This window comes from Chinchilla lanigera, unplaced genomic scaffold (assembly GCF_000276665.1).
Source record: "Chinchilla lanigera isolate Chin_1 unplaced genomic scaffold, ChiLan1.0 scaffold00023, whole genome shotgun sequence".
Lineage (NCBI taxonomy): Eukaryota > Metazoa > Chordata > Mammalia > Rodentia > Chinchillidae > Chinchilla > Chinchilla lanigera.
In genome coordinates, this window is record NW_004955424.1 from 12,015,290 (window position 1) to 12,029,977 (window position 14,688).

A 14,688-nucleotide genomic window follows, 5' to 3' on the forward strand; every position below is an offset into this window, starting at 1 on the left:
AACACTGAGGAGTGGAACTGGTGGGTATGCTAAGTATATGTTTAACATTTTCAAAGGAACTGGCCCTTGTCTAAAGTTGCTATACTATTTTACATTTATAACAGGAACAATACATACACTCTTTGTTTAATGACATGACATATTCCTAGGCCTAGGTCATTAAATGAACTGATCACTAAATGAAGAACTGTATACACTATTTATATTACAATTTTTAGAACAAAGAAATGGTCAAAGGACACCCCAACTTGATGACTTTGTTTTTATTTGCATAACTATTATATGCAGTACTGTAACGTATACTAGTTTAAAACCACAGTACTATATGATACAGTACAGCTGTACCAGAAAACACCCTCCCCAGCTAGTATACTTCCGCTTGTTGGTTGCCTAGGTAACCATTTGCGTTATAATTACTGTTACATTTGTTTCTTAGAAACAGTTGATGACTACAGTGCATAGCTGTATGTCATAGTCACTATGATGCACATTGTACAAACCAATCCCCAACTGACAAGCCATTCTGCCTCTGTACTTCCTGCTTGCTTATCCCATATAAGCTTTAGACCACCAGAGATCAGGGCCTGATATTCTGGGAATGATCCCAACCAGTAGCCATCAACATAAATAAATCTGCCCCCAAATCCTGGGTATTGTCTCAGTGTTTCTGTTTGCTGTAGCACAAGTAACAAAAATTAGTTATGTATAAAGAAGGTGTACTTTACAAAACAAGACACTGAGGGTCTATAAATAAGATGCACAGAACTGAACAAAAAAAAGCCAGGTCCTAGTTCAAGCAGCACATTTTAAGTCCAAATGTGTGCCTTGATTGTAAATCCTAACAATAATTAAACAGGAGAGTGGTTAAACATCAATATCTATATCTGTATCTGTCAGACTGTTCATCCCTATCTCTGTCCAGGGTGTACAGGTCCCCAGAATGAGGTGCCCATGGATGTATCAATCCATTACCCCAAAGAACAACTCCAGAGTCATATACCTTGGCTCCGGGGCTAGCCGCCTTCCAGACTCCAGCCATGACTGCCATCTCCAGTCACATTTTATTCAGCAAGAACAAAGCAGGTAGCCCTGGAATTCAGAATTTGGGCAATCTCAAACATTTTAGCAAGGCCAGTACAACTCTATTATCATAGGAATGAGACTTGACCAGTAAGCCATCATGTTATCTTCCTTAGGGCATATTTCAGAAAAGCATCTAGTGTTGTCCCCGGGGTTAACAATGCTTTTGCTAGACTTCCTCCAGAGCCCAACAACCATGGCTTGGTCAGGCTTGAGGCAACACATCTAGAGAATGTCCTTCTCCACATGTATCTATCTATATCTATACCTATACCTACATCTATATCTATATCTATATCTATATCTGTATCTATATCTATCTATCTATATGTCTATATCTATCATTTATATCTATATCTATTCCATTTCTTCATGATTGACATGGTATTGTCATTGTTTCATATTTTATCTCAATATGTTTTAAATTTGCATTTCCTATATCTCTAATGATGCTGAGAATCTTTTTACATGTTTTTTATCTTTTGTACAGTGGTTTTAGATATCTCACTTCTTCTGAATTAGATTCCTTTTTTTTTTTTTTTTTAGGTAAGGTCTAGCTGTGTAGTTCAGGCTGGCCTTGAACTCATTATGAAGCCCAGGCTGGCCTCAAACTCCCATGGTACTCCTGCCTCAGCCTTCTGAGTGCTGGGATTATAGGCACTAGCCACCATGCCTGGTTCTAGACTGTTTTTCTTATTATTTTTGTGTTTCTTTCGTGTATTTGTCTATTTATTGTGTTTGTTTTGTGTATTTATTCATTTACTACAGTCCTTGGCACTAAATCTAAGGCCTCACAGTGAGCTATATTTCCAGTGCTTTTAATGTTTTTCTCTTTTGGAAAGTTTCACTAAATTGCTCTGGCTGGCCTTCAACTTGAGATCCTTTTGCCTGTCTCCCCAGTAGCTCAGATTACAACCCCCTCCCCATGCGCAAAGAGTTATAATCTTTTCTATAATCTGGACACTACTCTGTTGTCAGAATAAATTTAAAAGGGAAATACAGGCTGGGCATATAGCTCAGTGGTAGAGTCCTTATCTAGCATGCATAAGGCCCAGGGTTCTATCTGCTATACTCAAAAAGAAGAAAGATAAAGGGGGAAGGAGTTGGAGGAGGAGGCTGATGAGGGTGGAGGTGGTGGAAATACACATAGTGTTTCTCCTGTGTATTGAAATCATACAGTTCTCTGTCTCAGAACTCTTCTGTTGCCTGGAGGGCTGGTCTCCCAGATATAAACAGTTTGCTTCCAGACCTTTCACAGTCATTGTTTCAAATGGCCCTTTTTGTAAATATCTTTCTCAACTATCCTACTTAAAATGGGTAATTCTACCTGCAGCCTGGCGTTCCTTCTTTTTTCTTTATTTTTCTCCATAGCACATGTCCTCCCCTAAAAGCTAAGTTCATCTTTCCTTGCAAAGAAAAGTACTGTACCGATAAAGATGAGCCTCACCATAATTAAAATGGAAATTGATTTATAGCCTTTTTACCCTCCTCTGGAGAGTATATAAAGATTACACATCAAATTTTGGGACCTACTGAAGATAAAGAGGCTCACCTTAAGCATGTACTGTCACCAAGTGTCTTAAATCTCACAAATCAGAGCAGTGTCCGCTCTGTAAATTAAGTGAACTGGGCCGGGGATTTAGCTCAGTGGTACAGCGTCTGCCTGGCAAGCGTGAGGTCGTGAGTTCGGTTCCCGGTACCAAAAAATAAAACAAAATAAATTAAGCAAACTGCGTTCTACCGCCCTGGGGATGAACTGTGGAATCTCGATCAGTGGAAACAGCTATATAGACCTCATGTTGTCAGTAAGTACGGAAAGAAAGGAGAAGGTTCCCAGCAAGCCTAAGGCAGGTTAAGCATAAATCCGGAACTCACAACCAGACCTCTGCTTCCACCCGGTATCCTTTCCGCCTGCGCCTGAACTGAAAAACCAGTATCTGTTAATCTTCGCGTCTGCCGCGCAGACTCAGATTTGCCCGGGAGGGTCAGCGGACGGACCAACCGGACCAAGAACCCCCCGCGTCCCCCGAGACCCCGGAAGTCTTGTGGAGATCAAGGAAACTGGTTGTGGGATGGTGGAGATTGGGCATCACACCCAAAGGCTGAGGGATTTGTTTCCGTGGGGGAGATTTTCTGGGAAGGACCGGGACAAGAGGGTGAGTTCTGTCCGGGAGGTAGCTGGCGCGGTTAGGAAGGGATACACGAACCTCTGGCAGCTTGAACAGTTTAATGTCATGTGGTTACTCGAAGCTAGTCATCCCTTACCTACCAAGGCCCACCCCTGGGAATGCAGCATGGAAATTATGATACAGTCAGCCTCTGCCCGCAAGAGGGAAAGTTTAGTGAGGAGCCCGAAAACGCATAAGCAGCCCCGGGCCTTGGCTCGCCTCTGGGTCCCCTCTACCCGGGAGGCTGAGCAAGCAAATCGCTTGAGCCCAGGGGTTCGAGGTCAGCGTGGGAAAAACAGTGAGACCTGCCTTTTAAAAACAGCACGGGTGGGCGAACGACGAAAGTTGTGCTCCATACTCCCAAGGAGCTCACACAATAGAGCCCTGGACTCCTGGCCCTGGCGCTGGAGCAAATAGACCCCGAGGGAGGGAGGAAGGAATCAGGGTAAGAGATGAAGGAAGAGAGCGCAACGATCTATTTTAGAGCTTGGTGACTTGAACCTGAGAGGGGAGCATTGCAGCAGTATCTGAAGAGGTTAGGATGGCCCAGATCATAAAATATGGGACAGGTGATCACGTAAAGTTAGGGCTTATTGACAGGTCACCAGAATGACATCTGATTTGCCTGGTGAAAGGAGCTCAGCCACCACCACTGCAAGTGTCTGTCACAGGGGTGCCACTATCCACACTGTTGCTGAAGGACTGAATGAAGAGAGGAAAAAAAATGGAAGTTGTGGGTGAAGTTTGGCTTGAATGTGGGGAGCTGTCCAGGATCCATTTGTCTTGGACCAGGGCTTTGCCAAGTTTTCATCGGGGATAATCATTGCTGTGAGGGGCCAAGTTCCTGAGTCATCAGATGTGAAGTGTGGCCTGTGATAAGAGATCCCAGGATGAGTGGTAGAATCTCCACTCTCCTAGGATGTGGATGCAGGGGACTTGGGAAGATTTCAGAGAGAGTTGAGTCTCTGAAGAGTGGTGCTGTGGCCTGAGAGAACAGGACAAGCAGTGGCAGGCCTCTGCAGAGGGTAGGAATGCTTTTTGCATTCCTGCAGGTTAATTCCCCAGGATTCACAGCTGTCACATTCTAGCTCCATGATCGTAGAGTTTTATTAGACTTCCAGGAGCCAGTCAATGAGGAGACACCTGGACCTTCTCGCCAGCGCTGTGGCAGTGCCTAGTCAGTTTACATTGGATAAGACTTGGAGGCTAAGAACTGAAATTGTCCTGGACGCTCTTGGCTCTGTAGTAGCAGGTAAAAGGCACTGATACAGGTTCCAGAGGCCTGGAGTTCCTCCTGGAGGCTTGGAGTTCCCAACCTTCTGTGCCCTTTTTTTGTTCTGGCTCTTTTGTCTCGTCAGCAGTCTAAATGTATGCAGTTTGGGGTGGGGAAGTGTTTGCCGAAACTGCTGGGTGAGAACACAGGATTTCTACAATGCACGAATGTTGGGAGGGACCAAAGACCTTGGACCTTGGCTGCCACAGGTTCCTTCCCAACATATCAAAATGCTTTGAGAGCACATAATAAGGCAGTGAGTGTCAAAGGGCAGGGATGCCGTATACCAGTGCTTCACATAACTTATTCTGTTCATCCTCACACAATCAGAGAAGACAAGTGTTACTGTCCTTGCTCTCCAGATGAAGGCACAGGTTCAGAGAGGTTAAGTGACTTGCCCAAGTTCAGCCACCTAGAAAGGGGAGAAACCAGAGTTTCAGGAATATCCGTACTGATTTCCACAGAAACCGCAGTTAGCTTTTGAGCATCACAGTCCTAGTCATAATGACCTGTTACATTTTGGATGACACAGAAAGGTGCACACGCTAAGCAGGGTCTTTATGGTTCCTGGAAGGCTGGGAGTTGTGCGGACACTTACATGGCTTCAGGTGCAGAACTGTCCCCATGGCACCTTATCACATCAACACATACCAAAAGGGTGGACCCAAAACTGTCCTGGACTTGTTTTCCAGGGGCATGGTGGGACATATCCCTGCCCACTTCTGCCACACTGTGGTGCTTCCCAGAACCCTCCTCCTTGTGCTTGGGGTCCCCTTCTCTGCATCCTGACTTTAGTTCTTGTGTTCAGTGTTGCCCTCTATTTTCCTATGGCTGCTTGTCAGATATCCTTGGAAGCAGTATGTGATTGCTTGCGTATACAGTAAACTGGCTAATATCCCCAAATCCTTCCTTTGTGTATATGGAATCTGCTTAGAGGTAGCTGAAACTAGGGGACAGGTGGTAAGCACTATATGTGCTGTACCAGCGGAGAGTCTTCCCCTGGAGAAGAAGCACTTGTAGCTGTTTCATCTCTCAGTGGCCATGGATCATTGAGTGAGGATAGCACAACCCTGGTCAGGGCTGTCCTCCAGTTTGTCAGGGACCAGGGCTGTGATGAAGTGCTTGAGACCAGCATGGTACTGAAGAGTGTCCTGGGCCTTTACCTGGGCATGGCCTTCCAGAAGATGGGCCATCCCTTTACCTCCAGGATCTCAAGGCTAGTGGCTATTCATTTAATGCACCTCTTCTCTAGTGCTCAGGAAGTGGGACTGTGATCTATTACTGTGTGTTTCAGTCAGGATTCAATTTCTTTTACAATCTGCCTATTCCTACTGTCTGTCCCATAATAAGCTCAGAGAGGCATGGAGTTGGGGGATCAGAATAGTAGCACTCCAGGAGTTATGATCTTTGCAGATCTGTTAGTACAGAGTGGGGTTGGCACCTTTTGCTGCCTACCTGCACCCGTGTCCAACACCTCACCCCAAGGGACAACCTTGTTCTGTGCAGTGTTCACAGGAGTTGCCCCTCAGCTCCCAGGTGCGCTGTAGTTCCCTCCACCAGCGTGATAGCAGTATCCTGTTTCCTAGTGATGCTCTTTCAGTATATAGATACTCATCTGTTTGGGCTCAAAGAGGAGATCTCTTCCTATTTGGGGTGTCAGTATTCTGGGAGCATCCAGGGTTATCCTCTGAGGGTGATAGCCATGCCTGCGACATCTACTGCTCTTTATGTGAAGAAAGAACCTGAAAGAAACTCAGCCATACATGATGATTGAAGCAGCTAATTCTGACTCAAAAATCCATGCTCCTGTAGAAAGCCCCTCAGAGATAGATGCAATGATGAAGCCGAGGAAGGATGAAAAGCCTGACTATAACTAGAGGTTTAGGGGACTCCCAGAACCACTGAATAAACAGAGACAGAGGACAAGGACAGTGCACAAGCCTCTTGCCTTTCAGCATGACTTGGATTTCCAACTGGTTAATATTACGGACTCATTAGGAGTGTTACATAACTAGTACCAAAATGAATGGAAAATGCTCTGCTCCAAGGAATAAGAAGGCAACTAAATTTATTATGCCAGCAGGCTGGTGGGAACTTAGTTTTAAATCACCAGCTCTGACTCAAAGCAAAGAAGAATCTTATACACAATTTGCAAGCAGGAAGTACAAAGGCTGGTAGCCAGCTACTCCATAATTCGTTACTTATGTTTAATCATATATTGCCAGGCAGATTTATTTTAGGCAGGTTTGAGTTAGCAAGGGTCATTTATCATATGGTGGGGATGTCAGGGGGAGTGGGGCCAAACCAGCGAGTATAATCACTCAAGCGTGTCATTGACTGGGCTATTCTGTTCCAGGGAGGAAGACCTTGAAACAAGCTAGCAAACAGGATATGTCTACAGGCCTTGGTGCAGCTGGATGTGGTCAGACACAGCTGGGCCAAAGCATCTCTGGGTTGTAGCTGGTATACTCTGTCAAGGCTGTTAACTATGAAGCTGCTAGTCTTAACATTTTCTATTACAGGAGTACTTTGTACCCTAGAGCCTTTTGCTCTCTTTAAATTCCTGGTTCAACTTCTAGCTGAATATTCAAGGCTCCATAGACAGTATTAAAATGAACTGAAAACAATGTTAGCAGTACACTCACCACCCAGATTTGATATTAATATTACCCTTGAGCTGTGGTCACATGCCAAAGATCCTAACAGCTCAGCAGCCTCCACCAGGGGCTCTGAGTTTCAGCTGCCAGATTTCAACATCTGCTTCCAGATGAGGTTGCTGGATGCAGCATCTACGGATAAGCCCTCACTTTTCCATTTCTGGACTCTTCCCTGTGTCCTCCCAGAAGCTCTTGTCATGGTCTTTGATCCCTTCCTCCTGCTCATCCCCCTCAGTCATTCTAACTCCTGCCTTTTCTGCCTCCAAATACACCTCGAGACGTTCCAGGTCTCACCACCTCAATTGCCTCCCTGTCATTCAATGCATCACTTTGACTCTTGGCCTCTGCTGATCCAGATGCTCTGTTGTGGACACTGACGTAGATTCTTCATGCCATGTACATCCTTAATGCAGGGTACTGGAGAAACAGTGCCTCAGAGAAAATTAGAAATAAGTGCTTTTTCCTTGTAGGCTGAGACTTTGACAATTTTTGTAGGCTCAATTTAGTTCATATTAGGCTTCCCTGGCCAGGTGCTTTTGTACACAAGCTGCAAGACGGCATCTGGAGGTCTCTCCAGCTCAGATGCTGTACTCACCTCTGGGGGAATCTGCAACCATTCCTGCCTCTCTGATCTGCTCTCCATGTACAGGCCAAGTGACAATACAACCAAAGGGTAGCTCCCTCTCCATGGAATCACCAGTGGCACTAACAAATAGGCCCACAGCCTGGAGGGAATAAAAAGGAAAAATAGATGGTAAGGCTTACATTTTGCTTCTTTGGAAGAGCTCCAGTCTTCTTCATTACCTTTGGACGTCCACCTCCAGGCTTCCAGCACAGACTCTGCAGCTTTCCAGTGCAGAACTTTCAACATCCCGATACAGACTCACAGGGGAATCTGCAGCGAGCTCCGACTTTTAACATTTGACTGGCTCCTCCACTCTTCAGCACACAGATGGCTGTCTTGCAGGCAGCCATTGTCATGCTACTATGTAACTCCTTTATGTATTACACATGCACACTTATACACACGTGCACACACACACATACTACATACCACACAGTAATATGAAGTCTGTTCCTCTAGTGAACCCTAAGTGATACAGGTTATTTGGACAGATGTAAGATCATTTGGAAGGCAAATTCTCCTTTCCATAGAGAATTCCATGGAGAGTGATTTACCGTTTTGTTTACCATTGTCATTCTTATTGAGACACATGTTCAGCTTAATTGTGTAAAACACATGATGGCACTGGTTCTGAGCCACCTGCACAGCTCCAAAACATGCCCAATGCCCTAGTTCCTGTGAAGGACACCTGCAGGACAGTAGGTGATACAGCTGCTGAAGAAGTTAATGATGGGGAGGGGCAGGTGAGTGTGAGCCCCCCCCCAATCCATTGTCCTTGGAACAGGTAAAGCTCTGGCAGGGAGAAGCACAGATGTGACAGACATTGTTTTTCAGGAAGGATCCTGGACTCTGCCCCTTGTTAAAGGAGCCCAGGGTGACAAGCACAGTCCCGAGGCTCCTAGCAGAAGTGTGTAGGGGACCAGAGTGGACCTCAGAGAAGGCCCACTGTGCTGAGTGAGAAGGTCTGTGTCCCAAAGAAAACAGGAGGCAGGTGACAATCCTCCCATGACAGTGAGGACCTGTGGACCCATCCAGACCCTGCTTTCTCCTCCAGGGTTACTTCTGCAAAGATCACAAAGGTAAGTGGACTTGGACTCCCTGCTGAATCACAACCCAGCTCATTGACCTTGTAATTCATGATTATCATGTATTCACAAGAGCCAATGAGGTGGCACCCAGGTCTTCTTCCTGGGTAGGCTCTAGACAGTGTCTTCTGAACGCCAGTTGGAAGCTGAGGGCTTGGGCCACTGTCTACACTGTCAGCTCAGTGGTAGAGCAGGTAAGTGGACAGGGGTACAAGGTCAGAGCTCTTAATATGAGCTTGGAGTGCCTGAACATTTCTGGGGGATCTGAAGCCCCACCATTTTCGAATTTGGCCTTTTTGCCTTCTGAGCAGCCTACACCTGTACAATCAGGTGGAGATTTGTTGATCTTTTTCTTGGGGGACACAGGATTTTTGCAATGAATGGAACCTGGGGAGGAAACAAAGGCCTGAAGACATAAGGTCTGGCTGTGACAGGTGCCATACCAAGAAGCTCAAAGAGACTGTGATAGGGTAATGAGGGTGGAGGAAAAGATGCTACATGTGCCAGTCTTTCATATATGTTATTCTACTAATTTCTCAAAACAACAATGTACTGCTTTGTTTTTCAGATAAAGGTACACAGGCTCAGAGATGTTAAGTTACATGCTCCAGGTCACAGAGCTAGAAAGGGAAGAAACTGGTATTCTAATCAGGTGCTTTTGATGTTCACATTCTCACAGTGGTGGTTTTATGCTTCCTTATCAATGATAAGAGAAACACAGCCTTGGACATGGTCTCCCTTGTGCTGGGGAGACCATAGTCCATGGCGAGACCATAGTCCATGGCAGAGGGACTCACGTGTTTTTTTTCCTCTCTATTCTAGGGCTGTTCAAGAGTTGTGCCATCAGGTCTAGCTGTCACTGTGGACACTGATATTTTAGACACTGAAGTGTCCCTATGGCTCCTTATCACATCCGGAAGTACCAGGAGAGAGACCAAAAAACTGTCGTGGACTTGTTCTACAAGGGCATGGTGGAGCACATCCCCGCCACCTTCCGCCATACACTGATGCTGCCCCAAATCCTCGTGTTCTTAATTGGGGTGCCATTCTCCATTCTCCTGGTCTCTGGGTCCTGGCTGCTGGCTTTCTTGTCAGACTTCACCCTCCTTGTTTTGTTACGGCTCTTTGTTGGATACCCCTGGAAGCAGTATGTGGTCACCTGTTTGCGCACTGACCTGGCTGACATCACCAAATCCTATCTGAGTGCATCTGACTCTTGTTTCTGGGTTGCCGAGTCTGGGGGGCAGGTGGTGGGCACTGTGGGTGCTCTGCCAGTGGAGAATCCACCACCGGGGAAGAAGCAATTGCAGCTGTTTCACCTCTCCGTGGCAATGGAGCACCGAAGGGAGGGGATAGCAAAAGCCCTGGTCAGGACTGTCCTCCAGTTTGCCCGGGACCAGGGCTATGGTGAAGTTGTGCTTGACACCAGCATAGTGCAGCAGAGTGCCATTGCCCTCTACTTACGCATGGGCTTCCAGGAGACAGGCCAGTTTTTCTTTAGCTTTGTCATGAGGCTTGTGGGTATTCCTACATTTCATTTAACATACCACCTCCCAAGCGCTGGGCATGGTGGGCATCTGTCATCTCTGCATGTGGCAGAGGGTGGGTTGCAAGGCATTCAAGGCCAGCCTGTAAAGCCAGCTGGGATCTGATGGATTTAACTGTACTAACATGCAAATCCTTCATTTAAGCAGATAAACAAGAATCTCATCCCTGAGCACATCTGAATCTAACCTTTTTGAAAGTGAAATGGATGGTTCTGCTCCATTGTGTGTTTCTGGGTTGTTTGTGTTTCCTTGTGTAACAGCGCACTAATGTTGCATTAAAACAATCTGTGAAATGCTAATTTCACTTATGAGCCTGTAGAGCTGTCAGTGTCTGCTGGGCTGAGCTGAGCATCTCTGCTTCTCGGGACCTGTGCAAATATCCTGGGTTAGCTGAACTACCAGGGCCACTGTGCTTCCTCTTGGTCACACAGGACAGCTCAGGCAGGGTCCAGGGCATTGTAATGGAGCCGAAGCATAAGCAGAAAGGATTAAAGACTTTTCCAGGTGTCTGCAGGTTTTACATCTGGAGCCACCCCAGCCTCATGGGGAGAATGGAGCCAGCTGTACAGAGAAGCTGAACAGTCTCAGTGCAAGGTGGGCAGGATGTGGCCCTGTTATTCAAATTGTGTCAGTGATCATGCTGGCCAGTAGAGGGCCAGCATGACTTAGGGGAAATGTGGCAAGGAGTATTCTGGGTTGTTCAGTAAGAGCATGTGGAATTGGTGAGACTGCCAGGTCTGCCACCAATGGGATACACACATTCCTTTGTCCCCAGATGCTCAGGTACCCGTAAATGTGTTAGTACCTCAGGCCTAAATATATCATCCTTGAAGTGTATCTGTACACCTGCTGCCACATGGCCAGGAAGCATCTCACAAACAAGAGTGGAAACCAAGCTTATTATGGCTCCCTGACTAATATTAGTAACAGAATATTCATCCTGGATAGATTCCTTCTGCAGGCAACAGAAGGGGAAGCTACTAGTAATAGGTTTGTTTGTTTGTTTTTCAGTAGAAACCATTGAAGTTTATTGGCGGTCACAATGCTTACACTGTATGTAGCAACACCCTTACAAGTCTATCCACAACCTGATCACGCAAGAAAGGATTCACCACACAGTTGCCAAAGGAGAAGGGAAAAAAACTAACAGGCTTCTTTCTGGGGGTAGAGGAGAAAAATAAAAATGAAACCTAATTGATGAGTGTCCCATGGGCAAGAACTGCACTAGAGATGTGTACAGCTAGCAGCAACAATTGAGGAAAAAGTACAAGGCAAATAGGTTTCTCCATTAATTTCCTTCTGTAGGTTAATTTTTTTAATATTCAAAATATTTATTATGGTTTTCATTTTATAAAAATGTATATTTTTAAGGGGTAGGAGAATGTTAAATACTTCATGCTAGGCAGATCTTGTTATTTTTAGTAATATGTTGGAAGGGGTGTCCTGAATTGGTCCAGGCTCACATGTCTGGTTATCACTCACGGCCAGGGAGGGAGACCCCTGCCACTCAGAGTGGCTCTTCCCATTCCTCCTTGACCTAGGCCACTGTCTGATGATGGGGCTGTCCCAAATCTTCCTGAAGGACTGAAAGGAAGGGTCCATAACTGTGTCTGAAATTTGGAGAAGGGCATGACAGGGTCACAGAAGGTCAAAGGGAGCCTCAAAAAGTGACCCTCTATTGAGAAGGAATAAATTCTGCCATGAGATCTGAGACAACCTCAGCAGAGTCCTCTGTGGCCACCACAGTACTGAAACATTGCCTTTGGCTCTTGCCATGAATCTTGCTCCAGAATTTCTCTTGAATTGTCCTCCTTAACTGAAGAGCCTGCGTGTATGTATGTGTGTGCATGTACATTGTGTGTCTAAAATGTGATTCCAGGGGGCTGGGGATTTAGCTCAGCGGCAAAAGCGCTTGCCTGGCAAGCGCAAGGTCGTGAGTTCGGTTCCTGGTACCGGAGAAAAACAAAAAAACAAAAAAACAAAAAAAAATAAAAATAAAAATAAAATGTGATTCCATGGGGGAGCACAGAGCCACCAATGCAGGCCACTCCCCCAGGTTGAAGGTAATGGTGTTCTGGACCATTAACCTCATTTCATCCTCCATATGTACATTGACATTAAGCAAATCTTGCCTTCCTGGAAGAAGTCCAAGCCCTTAGTACATCCCGCACGTCATCTCCAAATCATATCATATTCTGGGATGCAGTTCTAAGGCCTGCTTTTGAGGACCCCAATTATCCAAGGCCCCATCCTGAGAAGCACCCAGGTAATCCTGGCCAAGCCTCCAAAAGTCAACCTCAGTGGAGATTTGGTACTCAAGAAAGGTAACTGACATGGTCCCAGGAAAATCAGTAATGCAAGGACTCTATATTCCACTTTCAAGATGGTATGAGGTCCCAGGAATCCTCTACGTGCTTCTGCTAGGGCTGATCCAGATGCCAGAAAAATGCAGAATGAATGAGTATTCTAAAATTGTTTTCTGATGCAAAAGCCCCCAGTGAAGCCTTCTGGCTTTTGAGAAATAGATTTAGAATCAAAATCCACCTCCTGCCCCAATTTGAAAAGCCTGTCCACAGACTTTGTGAGAAAGAAAGCACTTTTGTCACTGAAGAAGCATAAAGCCAGTGTGCTGCTCTTTACAATGTATTAGAAGTTACAAAGACAGGAAGGAACATCACTCTTTAACACAGCCAGGGCATCCAGCCATGCCGCACTCTCCTGACAAACAATAACCAGCCCTCAAGAAGTGGAATCACCTGCAGCATCTAAATTCCTACAAAGCACCTCCCCATCTGTGCTTAACAAGTGGCTTTACGCAAAGAGGGGAAGGACTCCTCTCTGCATGACAGAGACCAAACCTGGCCCTTACAGCCCAAGTTCCCTCCCTTCCCAGAAACCAGAATGCAGGGCACCATCTGTCTGGATGCTTCCATGTCAAAGAGGTTACCAGGTCCTAAGACATTCCTCAGTGTAAATCCTATTTGTGAACATGGCAAAGGGGGAAGAGGAAGCATTTCCAATGACATGTTTTCTGAAAGGAATGCTCGGAGAAAAGGAGAGAGGATATATCTTCTTTTCATTTTTTTAAAGGTAGATATAAAAAAGTTAGATATCAGACCCCTAATTTTCATTTTTCTTTTCCTCTATGTACTTTTATGGCTTATATTTAGATGAGTCCCCCAAACCTTATCTTGTCATAGGTGTGGCTTTTCAAAAGTGGCTTGATCTAGTGTTTGATGCTGGAATTAAGGGTTTTTGATCATGAAATCACTGCACTGATTGGTTTGGCACTGCTCTAACCTGGCAGCCTAGATACATTATAAAAGGGGTGGGGGGCTGAGGATTTAGCTCAGTGGCACAGCGCCTGCCTGGCAAGCACAAGGTCGTGAGTTCAATTCCCGTTACCAGAAAACAAACAAACAAACAAACAAACAAACCATTATAAAAGGGGTGGAAAGACACTGTCAAGGACCTTTCTTTGTTACTTTGCTACATTCTGCCTGCCATAAACTGTTTCTCCTCTGCAAGACCACCCTGCCTTGGAACCAACTGATTATGGACTGAAACCTCTATAAACTGTGAGCTAAATACATCTTTCCTCCTTCAACTTTGGGTGTTGGGTTTGGGTGTTTGTCTCAGCAACAAGAAATGTAAAAGAGGGGCTGGGGATTTAGCTCAGTGGCAAAAGCGCCTGCCTGGCAAGCGCAAGGTCGTGAGTTTGGTTCCCGGTACTGGAGAAAAAACAAAAACAAACAAACAAACAAAAAAAACAAGAAATGTAAGAGAGTTACCCTGCTTCTGAGAGTAATGTCATATTGTCAATTTCATGTTATCTAAAGGCAATGTTCTAAGAAAAGGAGGGAGAATGTCTCTTCATTTTTTTTTCTAAAAGGGTTAATATAGCATCTTAGCTGTCAGTTTTGTTTGTTCTCATTCTGCTTAGAGCAGTTGCACATGACTTCTGGCTGCCCACCAGGACTCCTGAGTCAAGCATAGAGACTATGGAGGAAAAATTACTTTCTCCTAACTACTGAGAAAAAAATTGCCTTGCTCAAATTTTTTTGTAAATCTGCATTATCCTTTCAGAAAAATTGATACTGAAGAGATGTGAAATACCTAGTTGTAGTGGTACTGGTTTGTGTAGGAGACTGAGGCAGGAAGATTTTAGTGAGTTTAACGCCAGCTTGTACTATATAGTGAGATCCTGTCTCAATAAATGAAAAAAGAGAAGGAAATAAATCTTTAGTTTGTAT

At 45.3% G+C, this 14,688-nt stretch overlaps 1 protein-coding gene and 1 long non-coding RNA gene across 9 annotated transcripts; one reads left to right on the forward strand and one right to left on the reverse strand.

Annotated features, from left to right (window-relative positions):
* The first annotated feature begins 2,774 nt into the window (after window positions 1–2,774).
* LOC102012002 (probable N-acetyltransferase CML1) lies at window positions 2,775–10,940 on the forward strand. Of its 8 annotated transcripts, none has more exons than XM_013514661.1 (4): window positions 2,775–3,236; window positions 8,859–8,882; window positions 9,457–9,540; window positions 9,711–9,908. In XM_013514661.1, exons 1-4 carry the CDS (start codon window positions 3,153–3,155, stop codon window positions 9,894–9,896), a joined length of 378 nt encoding a protein of 125 aa, XP_013370115.1. In that variant the 5' UTR covers window positions 2,775–3,152; the 3' UTR covers window positions 9,897–9,908. The 8 variants fall into 8 exon arrangements, with proteins under 8 accessions (XP_013370115.1, XP_013370113.1, XP_005385604.1 ...); XM_013514659.1 differs by having other exon boundaries at window positions 2,798–3,236; window positions 8,638–8,882; window positions 9,711–10,940; XM_005385547.2 differs by having other exon boundaries at window positions 2,798–3,236; window positions 8,781–8,882; window positions 9,711–10,940.
* Window positions 3,291–7,877, reverse strand: LOC106148594. The gene is made up of 2 exons (XR_001234185.1): window positions 7,774–7,877; window positions 3,291–4,933 (listed from the first exon to the last, which is right to left on the reverse strand). It is a non-coding gene; the product is annotated as an uncharacterized LOC106148594 (long non-coding RNA).
* Window positions 10,941–14,688: the final 3,748 nt, after the last annotated feature.

What these genes read in the sequence shown, in the direction of transcription:
- LOC102012002 (XM_013514659.1), top strand. Translation starts at nt 9,785, where the DNA reads ATGGCTCCTTATCACATCCGGAAGTACCAGGAGAGAGACCAAAAAACT.